The sequence below is a fragment of the Diadema antillarum genome, unplaced genomic scaffold (genome assembly GCF_040938485.1).
Source record: "Diadema antillarum isolate AM-2024a unplaced genomic scaffold, OU_Dant_1.0 scf00000094, whole genome shotgun sequence".
Lineage (NCBI taxonomy): Eukaryota > Metazoa > Echinodermata > Echinoidea > Diadematoida > Diadematidae > Diadema > Diadema antillarum.
Window position 1 is genome coordinate 912,725 of NW_027270983.1, and position 17,366 is coordinate 930,090.

Genomic DNA, 17,366 nt, shown 5'->3' on the forward strand with positions numbered 1-17,366 from the left:
AGTTTCTATAACCCTTTTATTCCCAGCTCAGTATGGACCCTTTCATTTGGCAGGGCAGTTTCCATAACCCTTTTATTCTCTGTTCAGTGTACACCCTTTCATTTGGCAGGCCAGTTTCTATAACCCTTTTATTCCCAGCTCAGTGTAGACCCTTTCATTTGGCAGGACAGTTTCTATAACCCTTTTATTCCCAGCTCAGTGTAGACCCTTTCATTTGGCATGACAGTTTCTATAACCCTTTTATTCCCAGCTCAGTGTAGACCCTTTCAGTTGGCAGGACAGTTTCTATAACCCTTTTATTGCCAGCTCAGTGTAGACCCTTTCATTTGGCAGGATAGTTTCTATAACCCTTTTATTCCCAGCTCAGTATAGACCCTTTCATTAGGCAGGACAGTTTCCATAACCCTTTTATTCTCTGTTCAGTGTACACCCTTTCATTTGGCAGGACAGTTTCTATAACCCTTTTATTCCCAGCTCAGTGTAGACCCTTTCATTTGGCAGGACAGTTTCTATAACCCTTTTATTCCCAGCTCAGTATAGACCCTTTCATTAGGCAGGACAGTTTCCATAACCCTTTTATTCTCTGTTCAGTGTACACCCTTTCATTTGACAGGTCAGTTTCTATAACCCTTTTATTTCACTGTAAACACTTTCATTTGGCATGACTGTGTCTATAACCCTTTCATTCCCAGCTCAGTATAGACCCTTTCATTTGGCAGGACAGTTTCTATAACCCTTTTGTTCCCAGCTCAGTATGGACCCTTTCATTTGGCAGGACAGTTTCTATATAACCCTTTTATTCCCAGCTCAGTGTAGACCCTTTCATTTGGCAGGACAGTTTCTATAACCCTTTTATTCCCAGCTCAGTATAGACCCTTTCATTTTGCAGGACAGTTTCTATATAACCCTTTTATTCCCAGCTCAGTGTAGACTCTTTCATTTGACAGGTCAGTTTCTATAACCCTTTTATTTCACTGTAAACACTTTCATTTGGCATGACTGTTTCTATAACCCTTTCATTCCCAGCTCAGTGTAGACCCTTTCATTTGGCATGACAGTTTCTATAACCCTTTCATTCCCAACTCAGTGTAGACCCTTTCATTTGGCAGGTCAGTTTCTATAACCCTTTTATTGCCAGCTCAGTGTAGACCCTTTCATTTGGCAGGACAGTTTCTATAACCCTTTTATTCCCAGCTCAGTATAGACCCTTTCATTTGGCAGGTTCGTTTCTATAACCCTTTTATTCCCAGCTCAGTGTAGACCCTTTCATTTGACAAGACAGTTTCTATAACCCTTTTATTACCAGCTCAGTGTAGACCCTTTCATTTGGCAGGACAGTTTCTTTAACCCTTTTATTCCCAGCTCAGTGTAGACGCTTTCATTTGGCAGGACAGTTTCTAAAACCCTTTTATTCCCAGCTCAGTGTAGACCCTTTCATTTGACAGGTCAGTTTCTATAACCCTTTTATTTCACTGTAAACACTTTCATTTGGCATTACTGTTTCTATAACCCTTTCATTCCCAGCTCAGTATAGACCCTTTCATTTGGCAGGACAGTTTCTATAACCCTTTTGTTCCCAGCTCAGTATGGACCTTTTCATTTGGCAGGACAGTTTCCATAACCCTTTTATTCTCTGTTCAGTGTACACCCTTTCATTTGGCAGGACAGTTTCTATAACCCTTTTATTCCCACCTCAGTGTAGACCCTTTCATTTGGCAGGACAGTTTCTATAATCCTTTTATTCCCAGCTCAGTGTAGACCCTTTCATTTGGCAGGACAGTTTCTATAACCCTTTTATTCCCAGCTCACTGTAAACACTTTCATTTGGCATGACAGTTTCTATACCCCTTTCATTCCCAGCTCAGTATAGACCCTTTCATTTGGCAGGTCAGTTTCTATAACCCTTTTATTCCCAGCTCAGTGTAGACCCTTTCATTTGGCATGACAGTTTGTATAACCCTTTCATTCCCAGCTCAGTGTAGACCCTTTCATTTGGCAGGACAGTTTCTATAATCCTTTTATTCCCAGCTCAGTGTAGACCCTTTCATTTGGCAGGACAGTTTGTATAACCCTTTTATTCCCAGCTCAGTGTAAACACTTTCATTTGGCATGACAGTTTCTATAACCCTTTTATTCCCAGCTCAGTGTAGACCTTTTCATTTGGCAGGTCAGTTTCTATAACCCTTTTGTTCCCAGCTCAGTTTAGACCCTTTCAATTGTCAGGACAGTTTTTATAATACTTTTATTCCCAACTCAGTGTAGACCCTTTCATTTGCTTATACATATCCTATAGCCCTTTTTCCCCATCTGTGTGTAAATCCTTTCATTTGGCATGGCAGTTTCTATAACCCTTTTATTCCCAGGTACTTTGCACACCTCTTCATCTGGCAGGACAGTTTAGGCCCTTTCATTTGCCAATACAATATTTTTTACCACCCTTTTATTCCCAGCTGTATATAAACCCTTTCATTATACCCCGGGGATATTTGTAAAGAAAAATCCGGCAAAATTACTTTAGGAACCTGACTGTGTATGCTAAAATGAGTTTGTGTGTTCGAGAATGTTCAGTTGCTTATTTTTATCCGTTTTCCTGTAATGTCTTGTCTATTCCTCTATTTGACTGTTTTCCATTTAGTATTAAATTGGATATACCTGTGTATGGCTTTTCTATCTTGAACCACACTGGTTTATTAGAATTTCAAGGGTTTGAAGGGTTTAAAAAAAGAATTATCTTGTACTGTTGTAGCTGAGGATGCTGAGAGTGGAGACAGAAGCAGGCAAAACAAGTGTGGCCAGCCTTGAGGATAAATGCAGTGCACTAAGGACAGAACTGAAGGCAAACGATGCAGCTCTCAGGTATGTGTCTCTGTGGCTTGTTGGTGGAATTGTGTTTCTCTGATGCTTTAAAGCTTTAACCCTCCGCATGCTGTGAGAGTCAACTGACATGGAAAACTCTATAGCAGTGTACACGCAGTCTGAGGTGTCTGGCACAGAAAGGGTTAGTAAGCATTTCTTGCTAATTTGAACTCATGCTTGCAATATAGTGTTTGTCTGACATTATGGTTTGTAGACTACATCCAACTCTTTAATGTTTAGGCTGCATTAGTAGATTGACATCAGCATGTGGGATGACAGTTGTCTAGAATTTTGTGTTTGCTGGTCAGATTTAAGAATTGTTTGTGTCATAATTGAAGAAACAGTGTAATGGTATTCAGTGTGTATTGTAGTGTGTTAAAAGTTCATAAGGGTGGGATTTCACGGAGCACGCGAACGATTTGCGAATAACGCGAATGACAAAATCCAACATTCGGAAAAGTTTTTCTCCGAATGTGTTCCGACAATGAAGCCGAAAACTATTCTTGCGCAATTTGTGCGAAGTTTTCACGACGTATGTGCGAATGTCGTGTGTATCATTGCTAAAGTACAGCATGTTACGTACACGAAGAACACGTGACGGAAATGCGAACAACAAAAAATTTCCAATAATCGTGGTAGAAAATGTACCCAAGGAGAGATGGAAGCTGTCTTGAGTTGATTTTTTTTTTCTTTCCTTCTATTTCTCCTTTCTTTTGTTGTCATTTCTCTATCGTGTGCTTGCCTACATTTTTTTTCTTAATACCTATCTCCACTAGTAAAGCATTTGATTTTTTTTGTGCAGTTCCTCCAACACATAATCTCTATAGTTCAAATGAAATTTTAGATACTTTAGACTAATTTTAAGTGTATTCTGTGATTTTTTTTTGAATATCAGACATTTCTTTCTCTTTGCTAGTCTTTCATTTCTTTTGTTACCATAGTTGTTAATAATTCTTTGATGTTTAGATGTATGCTACGATTTTTATTTGTAGAAAACGTATAGGTCATACATCCCCCAAACGTGCGCTAAACGTTCGCGAGAATGTCTCAAAAGGTACGCGAACTGTTTGCGATTACGTCGTAAAATGATCGGAAAAACTTCGCAGATTTCGCGAAACATACGCGAGACATTTTCCAAAGTTTCGGAATCTGTTTGGGGTTTCACGAACATTTTGCGAACATCGCGCGTGTCTTGCGAAGGTCTTGCGCATATGACGAAGCTTTAAAGACACTTTCGAGAACAATTCACGAGCAAATCACGACGAAGTGAGCGGAAAACGTTCGCAAAAAATTTCAAACTTTTTTGAAATTCTCGCCGAAGTAAAAACGACATTCGCGAACAATTTACGACGCTTCCGAACCCTCACGTTCGTTTGGCGATCTTTTGCAGACTAAAATACGAATGCTGGATTTTGCCATTCGCGTCCTTCGCAAATCGTTCGCGTGCTCCGTGAAATCCCACCCTAAAGAGTATTGCCTGAACAAAACAACAATAACAAAAAGAAATGTTGAATGCTCATTGTGTGTGTGTTGTTTTCCAAAAGCATAGCCTGCTCCCTGGATGGAAGAAACAGGATGATGAATATCTGATGTTTACTTGTCGTTTACTGGTTGATAAAAAACACTCCCTGTTCTCATTACATGTACTATGTGTGACTGAGGGAACAAAAAGCTTGATATAAATTGTGTGGTTGTTCAGTTTTGTTTACTTCTTTGTTGTATGTCCAGGCTGGCAGAGCAGAGCTTGGAGGAGAGTGGTAGGCAGCTGACTGAGAGAGACTCATTGGTCCACAGACATCAGCGGGAAGTGAGGAAACTCAGAGCTGAGCTGGCTGAAGAACAGAAACTTAAACTCAGGTAATGTGGACAGCAAATGGTGCTACAGACGTGTAGTTGAAGTCACAGACAATATGCAATGTATGATGATCAGGTTGATTGACAGCTTGAAATTTCAGCATGTCAGACTTACTGTTGCATGGGGTATAAAAAAAAATTGGATATTGTTTGAAAATGTACATGCCTGAAGACAAGTCACAAGCATGTCCCTGGTCTGGCGACAATGACTCTGGAGCTGTTTATCAGCCAGGAAGCTCTTGGGCTCTCTGGATGCTTTCTTGTGCCATCTTAGCCTTGTGTTTCAGCATTCTACCACAGTGAATGAGCTGCAATCCAGAAATACAAATCTGTAGCTGGATGAAAATAAGTTGGAGGAAATTTTTTGAATGTGCAAATTTCCTTGTGTCAGGTAGATGTTATTTTGACGCTTAAAAGTTGAAAATTTCTCAAAACATTGAGCATGCTGCTGTGATGCGTTTTTTTTTTCTGAAACCCTTGTTTATCATCCATCCTGTATGATGGTCTTTGACTATAATGATACAATAATTATAAAATTGCTTTGTATTAACATTGTTGTACGAGTGCTAGGAAGGATGGAGAGCTTTACATTTACACAGATAATAGTGATGATGTTGCTAATAATGATAATCATCATATAAGTGACAATAAGTTAGGTAGTAATTATGAGAAATTTTTAAGTCAAGTTTGATTTCTAATGTCTTTGTTGGAGACAACTCCATGATGCAGATTACAGAGTAAAATGCTAGAGGACAGGTCACTCTGTTGTATAATGTCATCCTGTTAGGAAGGATCGTAGAAATGTCTAAAGAAGCATCTAAATTTTGTCTAAAGTGACCCCCTTGATTGGCACTGTGATCTGTACCCCTGATCAGCACAGCTGCTGGTATGCCTTTTTTTTTCTTGTTCTGATGGCACAGACTGCTGTTCCACACTTGGCATTGATCTGCATAAGAGACCCTCATGCATCAAGTGAAAACTTGTTGATCTCCTTTTGTTTGAATGGTTAGACTTGAAGAGCAGAGGGATGTGGTGGTGAAAGAAGTGGAGGAGCTGAATGAAAAGATGGATAACTTCAAGCTGCGGACTCAGAAACAACTCACCAAGGTAGGTGGTATCATGGTGTGCTGTAAAGATGTTAACCAATTCTTAAAGGGACGCAGTCCTCACGAAATTTAAAAAAATATGTTGTTGTTGGTACCTCCAATGAACTACTTTCATCATAAACAAACTTTCAAATCACCAAATAAGCTCGTACATTTCGGTTAAAAAAGTGTGACTCTTCAAATGAGCAAGTCTTGGCGGAGAGTCATACGTCGTCGATGCACAACTCTTTCCAGCGGTGTCCTGCTCGTCATCCCTAGTTATTTATAAATACATGTTTACTATTTATTTTTATATTAATTGTATATATAGATAAGCTTGAAATATTTTGTTTGAAATAATAAAACCACATATTGTCACATTTTATGAAAAAATCAGATATGATCATTTTGAACACTTAAATTGGTTTTCTGAGGCATGGCTGTCAACTTGAGAGTAGGGCATCAATGACGTTGCACCTTTTGGCAGGCTCTTACACGAGCAGGAATTATTTTTTAAAAATCACGTACGGAGACAATTTTTGATGTCCACGCGTATAAATTGGTGAAAGGTTATATTTTTTACTCTTCTTAATTATCAGTACAGTGAAAATCTCAGGACTGCTTCCCTTTAATGCTCTCACTTCTACCAAACTGGAGAATAGTAAATTGTGTATCAGGTACACACAAATTAAATGTGAGAATGGGGAATCTCTGAAATGTTGATAAAAATCTGGTGAATTTATCTTTGCACACTCTCCCAAACAAGGGAATTTCATTTGTCAACACAAGTTTTGAAAACAAAATTATCATGTGAATGTGTTGCAATTATGATATATGAGCAAACAATACTACATGTGACTGTAACATGTCTGTCAAAATGTATACAATGGTACATGATGTACACCCATTAAAGCTGTCACTTTGTATTAACCAAAAAGAAAAAGAGCTTTCTTGAATGCTCTCTTGAATCCAATCAAACTGGCTCAGGTTTTACGTCGATACCTCTTGTGTCAAGCAAAACAACTCTTTGCGTATACTTGTATGAGATGTTTTATTATGGTAGAGAAATATAGAGTGTAATTCACCATTTTGTCTTGTTGGACCTCAGCATTCTGCTACAGAAGAGCACCTGAGAGGTAGCCTGGCCCACTGTGACAAGGAGCGAGAGGAGCTGCTAGCCAGGGCTACATCCCTTGAGGAAGACCTCCAGGATGCTAAGGATCATGTCAGGTGGGAAAGGAGCAATCTCAGCAATGTGATGATCTTGGGACAAAGATGCTTCAGATCAAGAAACCAACCCCTTGTTGGTTTCTTGATCTGTCCGGGTTGGTTTCTTGATCTGTCCAGAGTCCCTGAAGAGTCAAAAGGGACCTGAGCTTTCAATCCTAGCAAAATCTTTGTCAGAGGCAAAATTACAAACACACATGTAAAATCTAACATTCACTTTCAATACGAGCTCCAGACATATGCCGTGGTAACAGCATCACATACACTGGCTGGGAGGGGCTAGGGATACAGGACAATGAAGACAAAAAGGGTAAATTTGAATGTCAAACACTTGAAGCCAATCAGGTATGGAAGGGGGATTTGGGGGCATTTTTCATTGAATTGAAAAATTGCATTAATCAGAGGGCTGATAGTTATTGAGGATTTCATATTCAAGCTCAACCAAAACCTAGTGGTAAGACAAACTGAAAAGTGGTAGAATACATGCAAAGAATAGATACCGTCTACTCCCCCAGGACACTGTTGGAGAGCAACTCTAGTCTGCAAGGAGCAGAGACCTCTCTGAAGGCCTTCAGGCAGGAGACGGACCAGCAAGGCCGGAAGATCCAGGAACTGGAGGCAGAGATCCGCATCAAGGAGCAGGAGAACCAGGATCTGAGGGAGCTGACCAACAGGCAGAGTGAGCGTCTGGCAGAGTGCCAGAGAGACATGGAGCTGGACCGGGAGGAGATGCAGAGACTGGAGCGAGAGCTGGGAAGGAGGGGGCCCAGAGAGGTATCAGTTGCACCCCTTTGGCTGGTAGAAGGGTGCAGGTGGTTCTAATGTAAAACCAGAAATTTTTGTATGCATGAAACTTTGATAAATTTCGCAAGGAGCCATAATTCACAAAAGTACAATGAATGTGAAAGTGTAGAAAGTGAATTTCAAAGTGTTTGCCTACAGAATTTTTTAATCGGTGGCAATTTGCGAAAGTTTCATGTCATGAATGTTTCTGGTTTTACAGTAATGATAAACCATTAAAGCTGAAATGCTGAATTACTGACACTCACCTAACTATTAATTTTGGTTACTGTTGTAGGTATGCAACTAGAGAAGACCAAATAAGATTGGTGTCCATTGCATGTGATGTAAAGCAGGTTTAGTGATTTGTCTTATCGAGGATTTGTTTGTTTGGTGGTTGCATGGTTGTGCTTTATATGAAGGTTATAATAATGTCATATTCTTAAAAATACAATTGTCAGTTAAGTACGGACAATATGTCTGCACCTAGAATAAATATGAAAGAAAAAGAGCTTTTATGAAAGTCAAAGAATATGAATTCACATGCATTGCCAACACTTATTATTTCAAGAATCATTTCATCAAGTCAGACCAGTGCTATGCTGTCACATTGTACAATGCTTGTTCTTTGTCTGTGCATATTTTGTGTGAAAGTATGTGTATTTACCTCTTTATAGATATCATGGTACCATCGGTATACATAAGAATTTCAGGACAGGAATCTAATCAAGTTATGAAAGAAGATGCTGTTTTCTTACCTTTTCTGTCTTGTCCTGCTCTTCCATGCTGCTTCCCTTCCTTTCTCTCTAATTGTCCTCTTCCCTTTGTCTGTCAAACCCTGTTTTTACCATTATATGCTTGATTGTGTGATCCAGGTTGAACAAAATGCCAGGGATGTGAAGAGAAGAGATGGGGCTGGTAGTACCCCGCCCTCTTCACTGTCTAAGGAGCTCGGTGTGGACTCTGGTTTTGAACCTGAGACATACAGTGTAGTGAGTCACAGCCAAACAGTGATCTCCGAGCTAAGGTAGGTATCAGAGCTCACACATTCTGGTTGGGGTTGTTGTTTTTTTTTTTTGTCCCTTCATATGCTTTGCTCCGTTATGCAAGTGGTCCCTTATGCACTGATGCTAGCCAAGTAAATCGAGGCCAGTAGAAATTGATGTAAGACTGGCAAAGATTCGAAACTGTTGAATGCAGGTGGTCCAACTATGCATTGATGATGTCAGTGTGAAAAAGTACATAGAATAATTCTTTGATTTATTCTTCTATGTCTTATGAAAAAGCAAGTCAGGAAGTTGCCATGTGTAGTTTGTCTGAAGGAATTGTAACTTGGGAGCTACCATTCATAAAATGTTGTATAAACGGTGTTTGTACACTGCTTTGGGGCAGCATATATATACAGCAGCTGTGAATGACAGTACATGCTTGCAAGAATGAGCTACATCTGGTTTCAACTGGCCATTAACAAAATATTTTTGTGCCACGTGTTTGACATGGTCACCTTTCCCATACTGATTTATGGCTATGATTAAACATACATCTGCTTTGGTTGTTTCAACGCAAGATTGTACTCTAGTTTTTAAAATAGTTTATTTTGATAAAAGCTAATTTGTGTGATTACATTATCATTTCAGCTTGTTGTGTAGAAGGATAATGAAAATTCAAAGGTCATCAGTAAAACAAGGATACTGAGAATAATTTGGATTGCAGTTATCAGGTACGACTTACAGGAAGTCATTATTGATGACAAGAGTTTAATTCTGGTGACATAGCAGTGAACAAGCCATAGAAAAGCAATTCATAGTGTAGATGTCTACAGATCATGTGACATGGCATCAGACGAGGCTGTATAGTTGCCATTTTGGTCATGTGACTTATGATTTGCTGTCTGTGATTGGCAGACTTCAGCTTGCCGTGAAGGATGCCGAACTACAGCACCTGAAATCCTCGGCCAACGTGCCCTTGCCCCAGTCAAGCTTGTCTTCCTTGCCAGAGCTAGGATCCAGCCGCAGCCCCACCAGCCTGCGCGCCCAGCTAGCAGCTCTCATGGAAAAGAGTAAGCTAGGTGAGCATCAAAATAATTTTCATCAAGAGTTTTTGTGGTGTTGTTTTTTTTTTCTTTCTTTCTTTGTTCACTTTCTACTGTTAATATCATTCTTGTAGTCCATCTATTCATGCACAGGTCAGCCATTTGGCATTAAGCAAATTGGCGTTAAGCAAAAAGAGATGGTAGAGTTTTGGTTGAGATGGGGATACAGGTTTTAACTCTTTGTTAGATAATAAGAAACCACTTATATGAAATATTAAAGAGCATACAATTCTAAGAGGAATTCAAAGTTTATTTGATGAAAATCGGTTTTTAATTTTTTTATATGTCCAAAAACAAAGAGGTCATAATAAAAGGTACAGCCTGTACACTGTAGGACCCATCTTTTATTAGGACCACTTTATTTTGCTTTGCTTTTAGATATCTCAGCCATTTCAGAACTGATTTTCATCAAATGAAATTTGAATTCCTCTTAGAATTGTATAATCTTTAATATTTCATATAAGTGGTTTCTAATTATCTCACAAAGAGTTAAAACCTGAATCCCCATCTCAACCAAAATTATACCATTTCTTAGAATTACAAGTGAACACAAAAGTTTTGGCTGTATGATTGCACTTGTCATCATGTGGAGTCACCCTATCTTGCTGTCATCCATTAATCTCTGTGCTGTCATGGTAACAGAAGAGAAAAAGACCCAGGAACTGGAGAAGGTGATTCTCCGTCTCGAGTCCAAAGCGGGGAAGCAGTCTAGCGATATCAACCACCTCCAGCATAAGCTTGCCAAGACCGAGGCTGGACGGGCCTCCGCTGAGTCCCGCATGTCCCTGAGAGACGGCCAGCTAGCTCAGCTCCATGCTGAGGTGCAGGGGAGGGCCAATGAGGTGGCAGTTCTTGAGAAGGAGGTACAGTGTGATGCTGTCAGAATCTTAGCACCATTGCAAGTCAGTCTTCTTTCGTTGAGACTCGAAAGCTTCAAGCATGCTTCCTAACATGAAACATCTCATATGTGTGCTTACAGTATGAACACATTCACTGTGGAAATACATGTATATAAGAGCTGTCAAGAAGACAAGGTAATTCTTTGCCTTCTTGACCTTTTCGGGTTTGAGAAGATGAGATGTGAGATCTTGTCCTTTTGTCTTTTGGGGTCCATGAATTCTAGAATACAAATCTTGGATCTTGCCAGCCCACCTTCTCAGACCAAAGAGGTCGAGATGACAAGATCTTTCGTCTCATCTTCTTGTCTACTACTTACCCAAGAAGTCAAGATCTCGGATCTCACTTCCTTGCATTCTTGCTTTGTCAGACTCAAATACGGTTGAGAAGACAAGAAACTAACTTGTATTCTCCGTGGCACACACTAGCTTCAGTACATTCGTGAACCCTAATTTTGTCACAATTTTCCTCTAGGCTTGGAATTAATCAATGCACAAAGATTTACTCAGTATGACAACAAACAGTCAGGGCCATTGATTTAGAAAGCTGTGGAAGTTTTGTTTTCCTTCCAACTCTAGCACTGTGGCTTCAAATGAGAGGGATAGAGATTTCATGAGAATTCAAGCCTCCTCTTCCTTTGTGCAAGTTTGAAAGTCCTGCAAAAGCAGGTTTCAATTCAAACTGTTTTGTTAAGTGGCACACAAAATGGAGGATACACATCAGTAGAGATGATGCCATCATACCTCAAAGTCAGATGCCTTGCTACACAGCACAAAGTTACTGGTAGTATTTTGTCTCAAAACATTAATGTCTGAGAGTTTATTGAAAGTTGCATTGAAATTTGTAATGATATCATTCATGAAACTGTAAACTGCCTGCCACTTTCTTCATATCTAAACAGCTGAAAAAGTGCAAAGGTCAGGTGTCTGCTCTGGAGTCTCAACTCAGTGAGAAGACCTCAGCCTTCTCATCGCATGTGGCCAAACTACAAGAACTTCAGGCTGAAGTGGAGGCTAAGTCATCGCAGCTGACTTCAGCAAAGGTACACAGAGCTCTGGCTGTTTGCTGCAATGTATAGTTTTGATGTGTCATTTTATTGCCATTCCAAAGGATTAAATATGTTTCTCTTTTTTTATGAATCTGTTGTCTCCAGAATTTTTCATGATGGTTTTGTTTCTTTGTTCTATCATCAGGAAGAGCTGAAGAGCAGAGAGCAAATTGAAGAGGGCTATGCAGCAAAGCTTGCAGAGATGCGCAAACTGAATTCTGAGCAATGCCATGAATTGCAGCAGCAGCTTGAAATGGTTAGTGATACAATCTTTCCTGGTATATCTATCCTTGTGTAGAATCAGTCATGCTGTTCTACCAGTTTCAAACCCCCCCCCCCCCCCCCCCCGAAAAGTGATGTAGATCACGTTTCTATAAGATTATTGTCTTTTGGCGTAATGTTGATAATACAGTTTTGTTTAATTTTCCTATTATGTTAGGTGTCCAAATAATCTTTTATGCTCAAAATTAAGTGCACATTCTTTGTTGCCACCACTGTCAATCTTGAAAGATATTTCCATGCTTTTTGTTTGTCCTATAACTGTAGCTGCAGCAAAAGACAGAGACACAAACCACCGACCTCCAGACTCTGAGAGAAGTCAAGAAGCAGGCTGAGAGAGATGTGAGCCAGAAAGAGGAACGTCTGCAGCGCCTTCAAGACGATCTCTCCGAAAGCCAGAAGGTATGTGATTCAGTCTGGTTCATGTGTGTGAGAGAGAGAGACTCTGAGATTCTCTAAGATGAGAGGTATCCCTTTTGATGTCAAGTTAAAGGAAATGAGACAGGAAAGTTGTCATCCTGTCAGTACAAAGTCAAGAGAGTTGGTACTTGGTCTGAGTTCAATGTGACATACTAGTAATTCTATCATTACATTCTGGCAAAGTATGCCAGGAGTGTTAGAACCCATCACCTCCTGTGTGTTGTGCATCAGAACAACTCACAGCAAGGTAATTTATCCACTTCACAAGTCTGAAGTGAAAAGGAGAGAATATTATTGGATCTCCTTTCCCAATGCTGCTTAGATATGAATGAATTTTGACCATGATGACAGATTAATGTGAATGATTTCAATTGGGATTGATACAGGTGACTCCCATTATGACAAAGTGCTTGAGACCTGCAGTTTTCTGTTGTCATATTGAAATTTTCTTTAAAGTCAAACAAATAAAAGTATATGAAGATATGTAGACAATAATTTGGGGACCCAAATTTTCACTGCTTTGTAGTAAGATTTTGCTTTTACCATGTTCATTATTACAGGTGTGCACTGTATTGTCATTGTTTGCCAGTAGGATTTGGTTTATGTGTGAGCCTCTTGTTTGAGCGTATTTCATAAACAGAAAAGAAAATGAGAATGAAGTAGTATATCGTGTACTCCTGTTACAACACGTGGTGGACATGTCTGTGGACGATATGGCGTGATATCCATACTGAATGTTTGCTCAGTATAAGAGCAGTGACGTGTAAAGTGTTGCTCTATTTTATTAAACCAACATGACACTGTTTGAATCTGCACAGGAGGTTATCAAGAAGAATGTTGAGAACCAGCAGCTGTGGAACACACTTCAGAACCGAGCAGACGAGGGCTCCCTTCGACTGTCACAGATGGAGGCTGCCCTCGTAGTCTGCAAACAGGAATTGGCGATGTACATCGACCAGCTGGAAGGGGAGAAGAAGAAACATGATCAGGAGATTGAGCTGAAGAACAAAGAAGTGAGGCTCGGGTTAAAGTTCTTTCATGTGAAACTTAGAAAATGACCAACACCACTGCACTTCATGTTTCTGTTGGTCAGCAACACCAGTTTGACAATACCATATTTCACAGTTAGTTCTGAATGGTTTAAAGTGCAATTTCTCATCATGTTCACCTGAGCTGTATTACAAAGAGAACATCAGACACACATAATGGTTCACAGGTTTTCACTGAGAAGTGAGATTGGTTGTAACCACGCATGAATAGTGGAAGAGGCTGTGATGTCAATACCTTACAACTCTCCCATTGGTTTGTGCACATGAAATACATACAGTATATTTCTTTTAAATCGGGGGGGGGGGGTGTTTGAAGATTTAGCACCTACAACCTCTTCTCCCCTCAAAGTTTGTGTTGTTGGGTTATTACATGCCAATGATAATTTTATATGGAGGATACATCATATTCTTATTGATTTTATGTCAACAACAACAAAAAAAAAATTAGTGAAGATTTTCATACAGATGAAAGGGAAACTTGTCCTGTCAGCTGATGACATCACCTCAACCAATTAGAATACCAGAGGTATAGGTTTTTGTCTAACATAACTAGCTTGTGAAAACAGGACGCTAAGATCCCAATCATTTTTTGTGTAAGTCACATTTTGATAAATCCTCTTTTATTCTGATCATTTGACTTTACTCTCTTTGTTAAGCCTCTCTGTGCCAGGAACTTTAAACAGTGTTAACAATCCTATGAGGTTTTCTGTGCCAATCGGCACTCACAGCACACAAATGTGTTAAAGCTACTTAAAGGCACATGGTCCCGGTGGTTTAGTCAAATGCGTACCGCGGGCGCTTGGCGCAAGTTTCCTATAGAGACCTACGCTATCGACTCCTCTTTAGCGCTTACGCTATGGCCCATTTCCCCCGAGTCCGAAGAAGTCTGATCTACTGTAGTCTGTGGTCCGATCACAGTTCGGCTCATGATTCGGCTGAGGGGGATGGCAGCTTTAGCAAACTTCTTTTGTGATGTCATACAAAGAAGCACATAAGCACGCTTCCTCGCATCACTACAGACTGCGTGACGTGCAGGCAATGTTACCTAGCAACACCTACGCACTTTACTCTTGATGACAGCTCGATTTCGGCAATCTTCGTATCATGCTAACAGTGATTGGCAGTATCATCCAACAGTGCCCTCTAACCCACCGGGACTATGCGCCTTTAAAATATGGTGTGTAATGGCAGATGAAGATGGATGTGAACTGTTTAATATTGAAGGTTGCTGACCTAGAGGAGCGCTGGGGGAAGGCATCTGCCGAGATGGAGGAGAGAGGGTTGAGGTCCTCCGAGCTGGAGAGGGCCTTGAGGGAGAGACAGGAGATGTTGCAACAGAGCACGGAGAGGATCGCTGAGCTGGAGGATCGGGAGGCACAGCTGGAGCAGCAGGTAACACACTGCATCCTTATCCTCGCCTCTCAACACTGACAGGGGTCAAAGAAGTACTCTTTGGAGTAGATTACGGGTACCAGCTAGAAAAGCAGGATGTTGAAAAAGCAACAGCAAAAGTAGTTTACATATTTGTATGTTGAACCAAACAACTGGGTTTGACTTGCAATTTCACTAAGATTGTATTATATGACAGTAGGCTATAAAAGGACAGATGATACGGTTTTCTCAATAATGAAGGCCAAAAGTGTAACAAGAAAACCCCCAAAATTTCCTCTTTGCGTGCTCTGTAGAGTTGTAAGATAGAAGCTACATTTGTAGCTATCTAGAACACCACATGTACAACCAATTTGCAGGATATGGTACTTTGTTTTGATTGGATTGGGTTTTTTCAAGACAAAATGTGAGACTAATATTGAAAGAAAAGGTTCCAATGGGTGAACAAGTATGATTTTCATAAGACAGCAACATTACTGATAATGTGGAATACAATATACAACATAATGATAAAAAAATATTTCATACACCTGCACAGGGCTTACGACAATGATTGTTTCATAGGAGCTGATATCATTTAAACAAAAACAAGAAGAAAATGATATGTAAGCCAGCATCACAACATGCTAAACCAATGAAAGGATGTCAAAGTACAAAGTATATTCAAGTGTGATATTGACGGCAATGTATTTAGCAAAGACTGCAAAATAAAAGTTGGGAAAATGAGCAAAGAAAATGAGATTCCATCGGGTTTCGAACCCGAGACATTTGGAGCTAGTCCAGTGCTCTACCGACTGAGCTATGGAAAGCCCTGGTACAGTGTTCATCCCAGAAACCCTTAATGCTCAATGCTTGAATGGTGAGAAGCTACATTGTATAGCAGCGTGTATGTGTATGACACACATGCACATTGTACTTAAACCTGACATAAACCCATGTAGAGGTTTCCTGTAATTTCTTGAAAGTGTCTATAGCAAGTAACAAATTACTATGGTATAGATGAGTCCTATGACAGCATAACATGGCTAATACTGATGTGAGATGTTAAACCCTTCTTGACCCAGGTGGCTGGTCTCACCAAGGAGTTAGGCCAGCTCCGTGTGGCAGCAGCCAGGGAAGGGGATTCCCTGGAGAAGAAGCTACACCAAACTCGTCTTGAGGTGGAGGACAGGACCCAGCAGCTGAGGGAAGCCAAGGAAACTCTGAGGTTAGACCAGCTGTAGCATGCATTGTGATGTGGCTTTTAAAGAGGCCAACTGGTTCTCATATGCAGCATTTTGCACTGTCTTTTTAAAGCAAAATATACTGCAGGTTTCAGGGAAAACCCTTTCTTCCCCCCCCCCCCCCCCCCCCACACACACACACACACACAAAGAATTGGAATACTTCACAAGTTCATTGCAGGAAAGGTAAAAATGCTACTTTTCAGCAACAACAAAGTAGCAATTGCCTTTCAGCCCTCAGAATACTGCAATGCTGTTTACCAGGTCAGCATCTCTGGTCTTGTCATGGTGTCTCCATGACAGCTTACACTGAGAAGCTTGGCCTTGTGCATGCAGAATCATTCTTTGCCACACCAAATATATCCACTGCTCAATAATATGGGACAATGTGTAGAACCTGCACACTATCATGTGAAATATTGGAAAGAGAGGAGGAAATATGTGCTCTCTCTATGACCCTTTCAGGAAGTGTAAGTTAAACTCCAAGAGTGGTATTAGTTCTAACTTGTTAAGTTCTTTTATCATGCATCGGAATCTCTTCTTTATCGATGTTGCTGGATAGTTGCCATTTTTCCAGCTGTTACAAGTCACCCCAGAAGAAAAACCATAAACAATCTGAATCATCCTACAATGTGTACCTCTATTCTCTTGACAGAAAATACACCAAAGAAAGATTTGAGCTACCTTAAATAAAATTGGTGAAACTGAAGTTTCAGATTGGCAAAGGTTGCAGTCTATTCTTATGCAAGTAGGTGAAAAAATGCTTATATACAAATGTAAATTCCTGTCTGAAATTGAACTAGAGACCCTTAGTATCTGAAACACAGTCTTCTTTGAGCCAACTTGCCTCTGTATTCACTCAGTTCTACCTTCTCTTACAGCACAATGCTAAATCACAGGCCAAGTTGATAATATAATGAAGTACTGCAAGAGGTGATTGTACATGTACATATCTCTATTTTCCGTCCGTCTCTCTGTGTTTGTGGGATTGTAACACTCTAGTACTGTCCAGGCAGACCTGAGCCAAGCCAAAGTGACATGCAAGGACCTTGAACAGAAGCTGAGAGAAGCTCGACAAGATGGCGAGAATCAGGGAGAGAAGACTGCACAGCTGGAGACAGAACTCAACTCAGCCAAAGCCAAACTTGAAGACATGCTCGGGAATGG

General features: G+C 40.3%; 1 protein-coding gene across 1 annotated transcript in view; it reads left to right on the forward strand.

Moving 5' to 3' along the window:
- The window catches only part of LOC139718431 (uncharacterized), a 72,514-nt gene that overhangs the window by 41,140 nt on the left and 14,008 nt on the right, over nt 1-17,366 (forward strand). Inside the window, exons 5-19 of the mRNA XM_071629903.1 lie at nt 2,747-2,856; nt 4,585-4,713; nt 5,721-5,817; nt 6,904-7,025; nt 7,538-7,796; nt 8,678-8,829; nt 9,707-9,870; nt 10,537-10,757; nt 11,693-11,833; nt 11,985-12,095; nt 12,386-12,520; nt 13,357-13,551; nt 14,812-14,979; nt 16,041-16,183; nt 17,202-17,365. Of these exons, the coding sequence (XP_071486004.1) occupies nt 2,747-2,856; nt 4,585-4,713; nt 5,721-5,817; nt 6,904-7,025; nt 7,538-7,796; nt 8,678-8,829; nt 9,707-9,870; nt 10,537-10,757; nt 11,693-11,833; nt 11,985-12,095; nt 12,386-12,520; nt 13,357-13,551; nt 14,812-14,979; nt 16,041-16,183; nt 17,202-17,365 (2,311 nt within the window). The remainder of the gene's footprint in view (nt 1-2,746; nt 2,857-4,584; nt 4,714-5,720; nt 5,818-6,903; nt 7,026-7,537; nt 7,797-8,677; nt 8,830-9,706; nt 9,871-10,536; nt 10,758-11,692; nt 11,834-11,984; nt 12,096-12,385; nt 12,521-13,356; nt 13,552-14,811; nt 14,980-16,040; nt 16,184-17,201; nt 17,366) is intronic.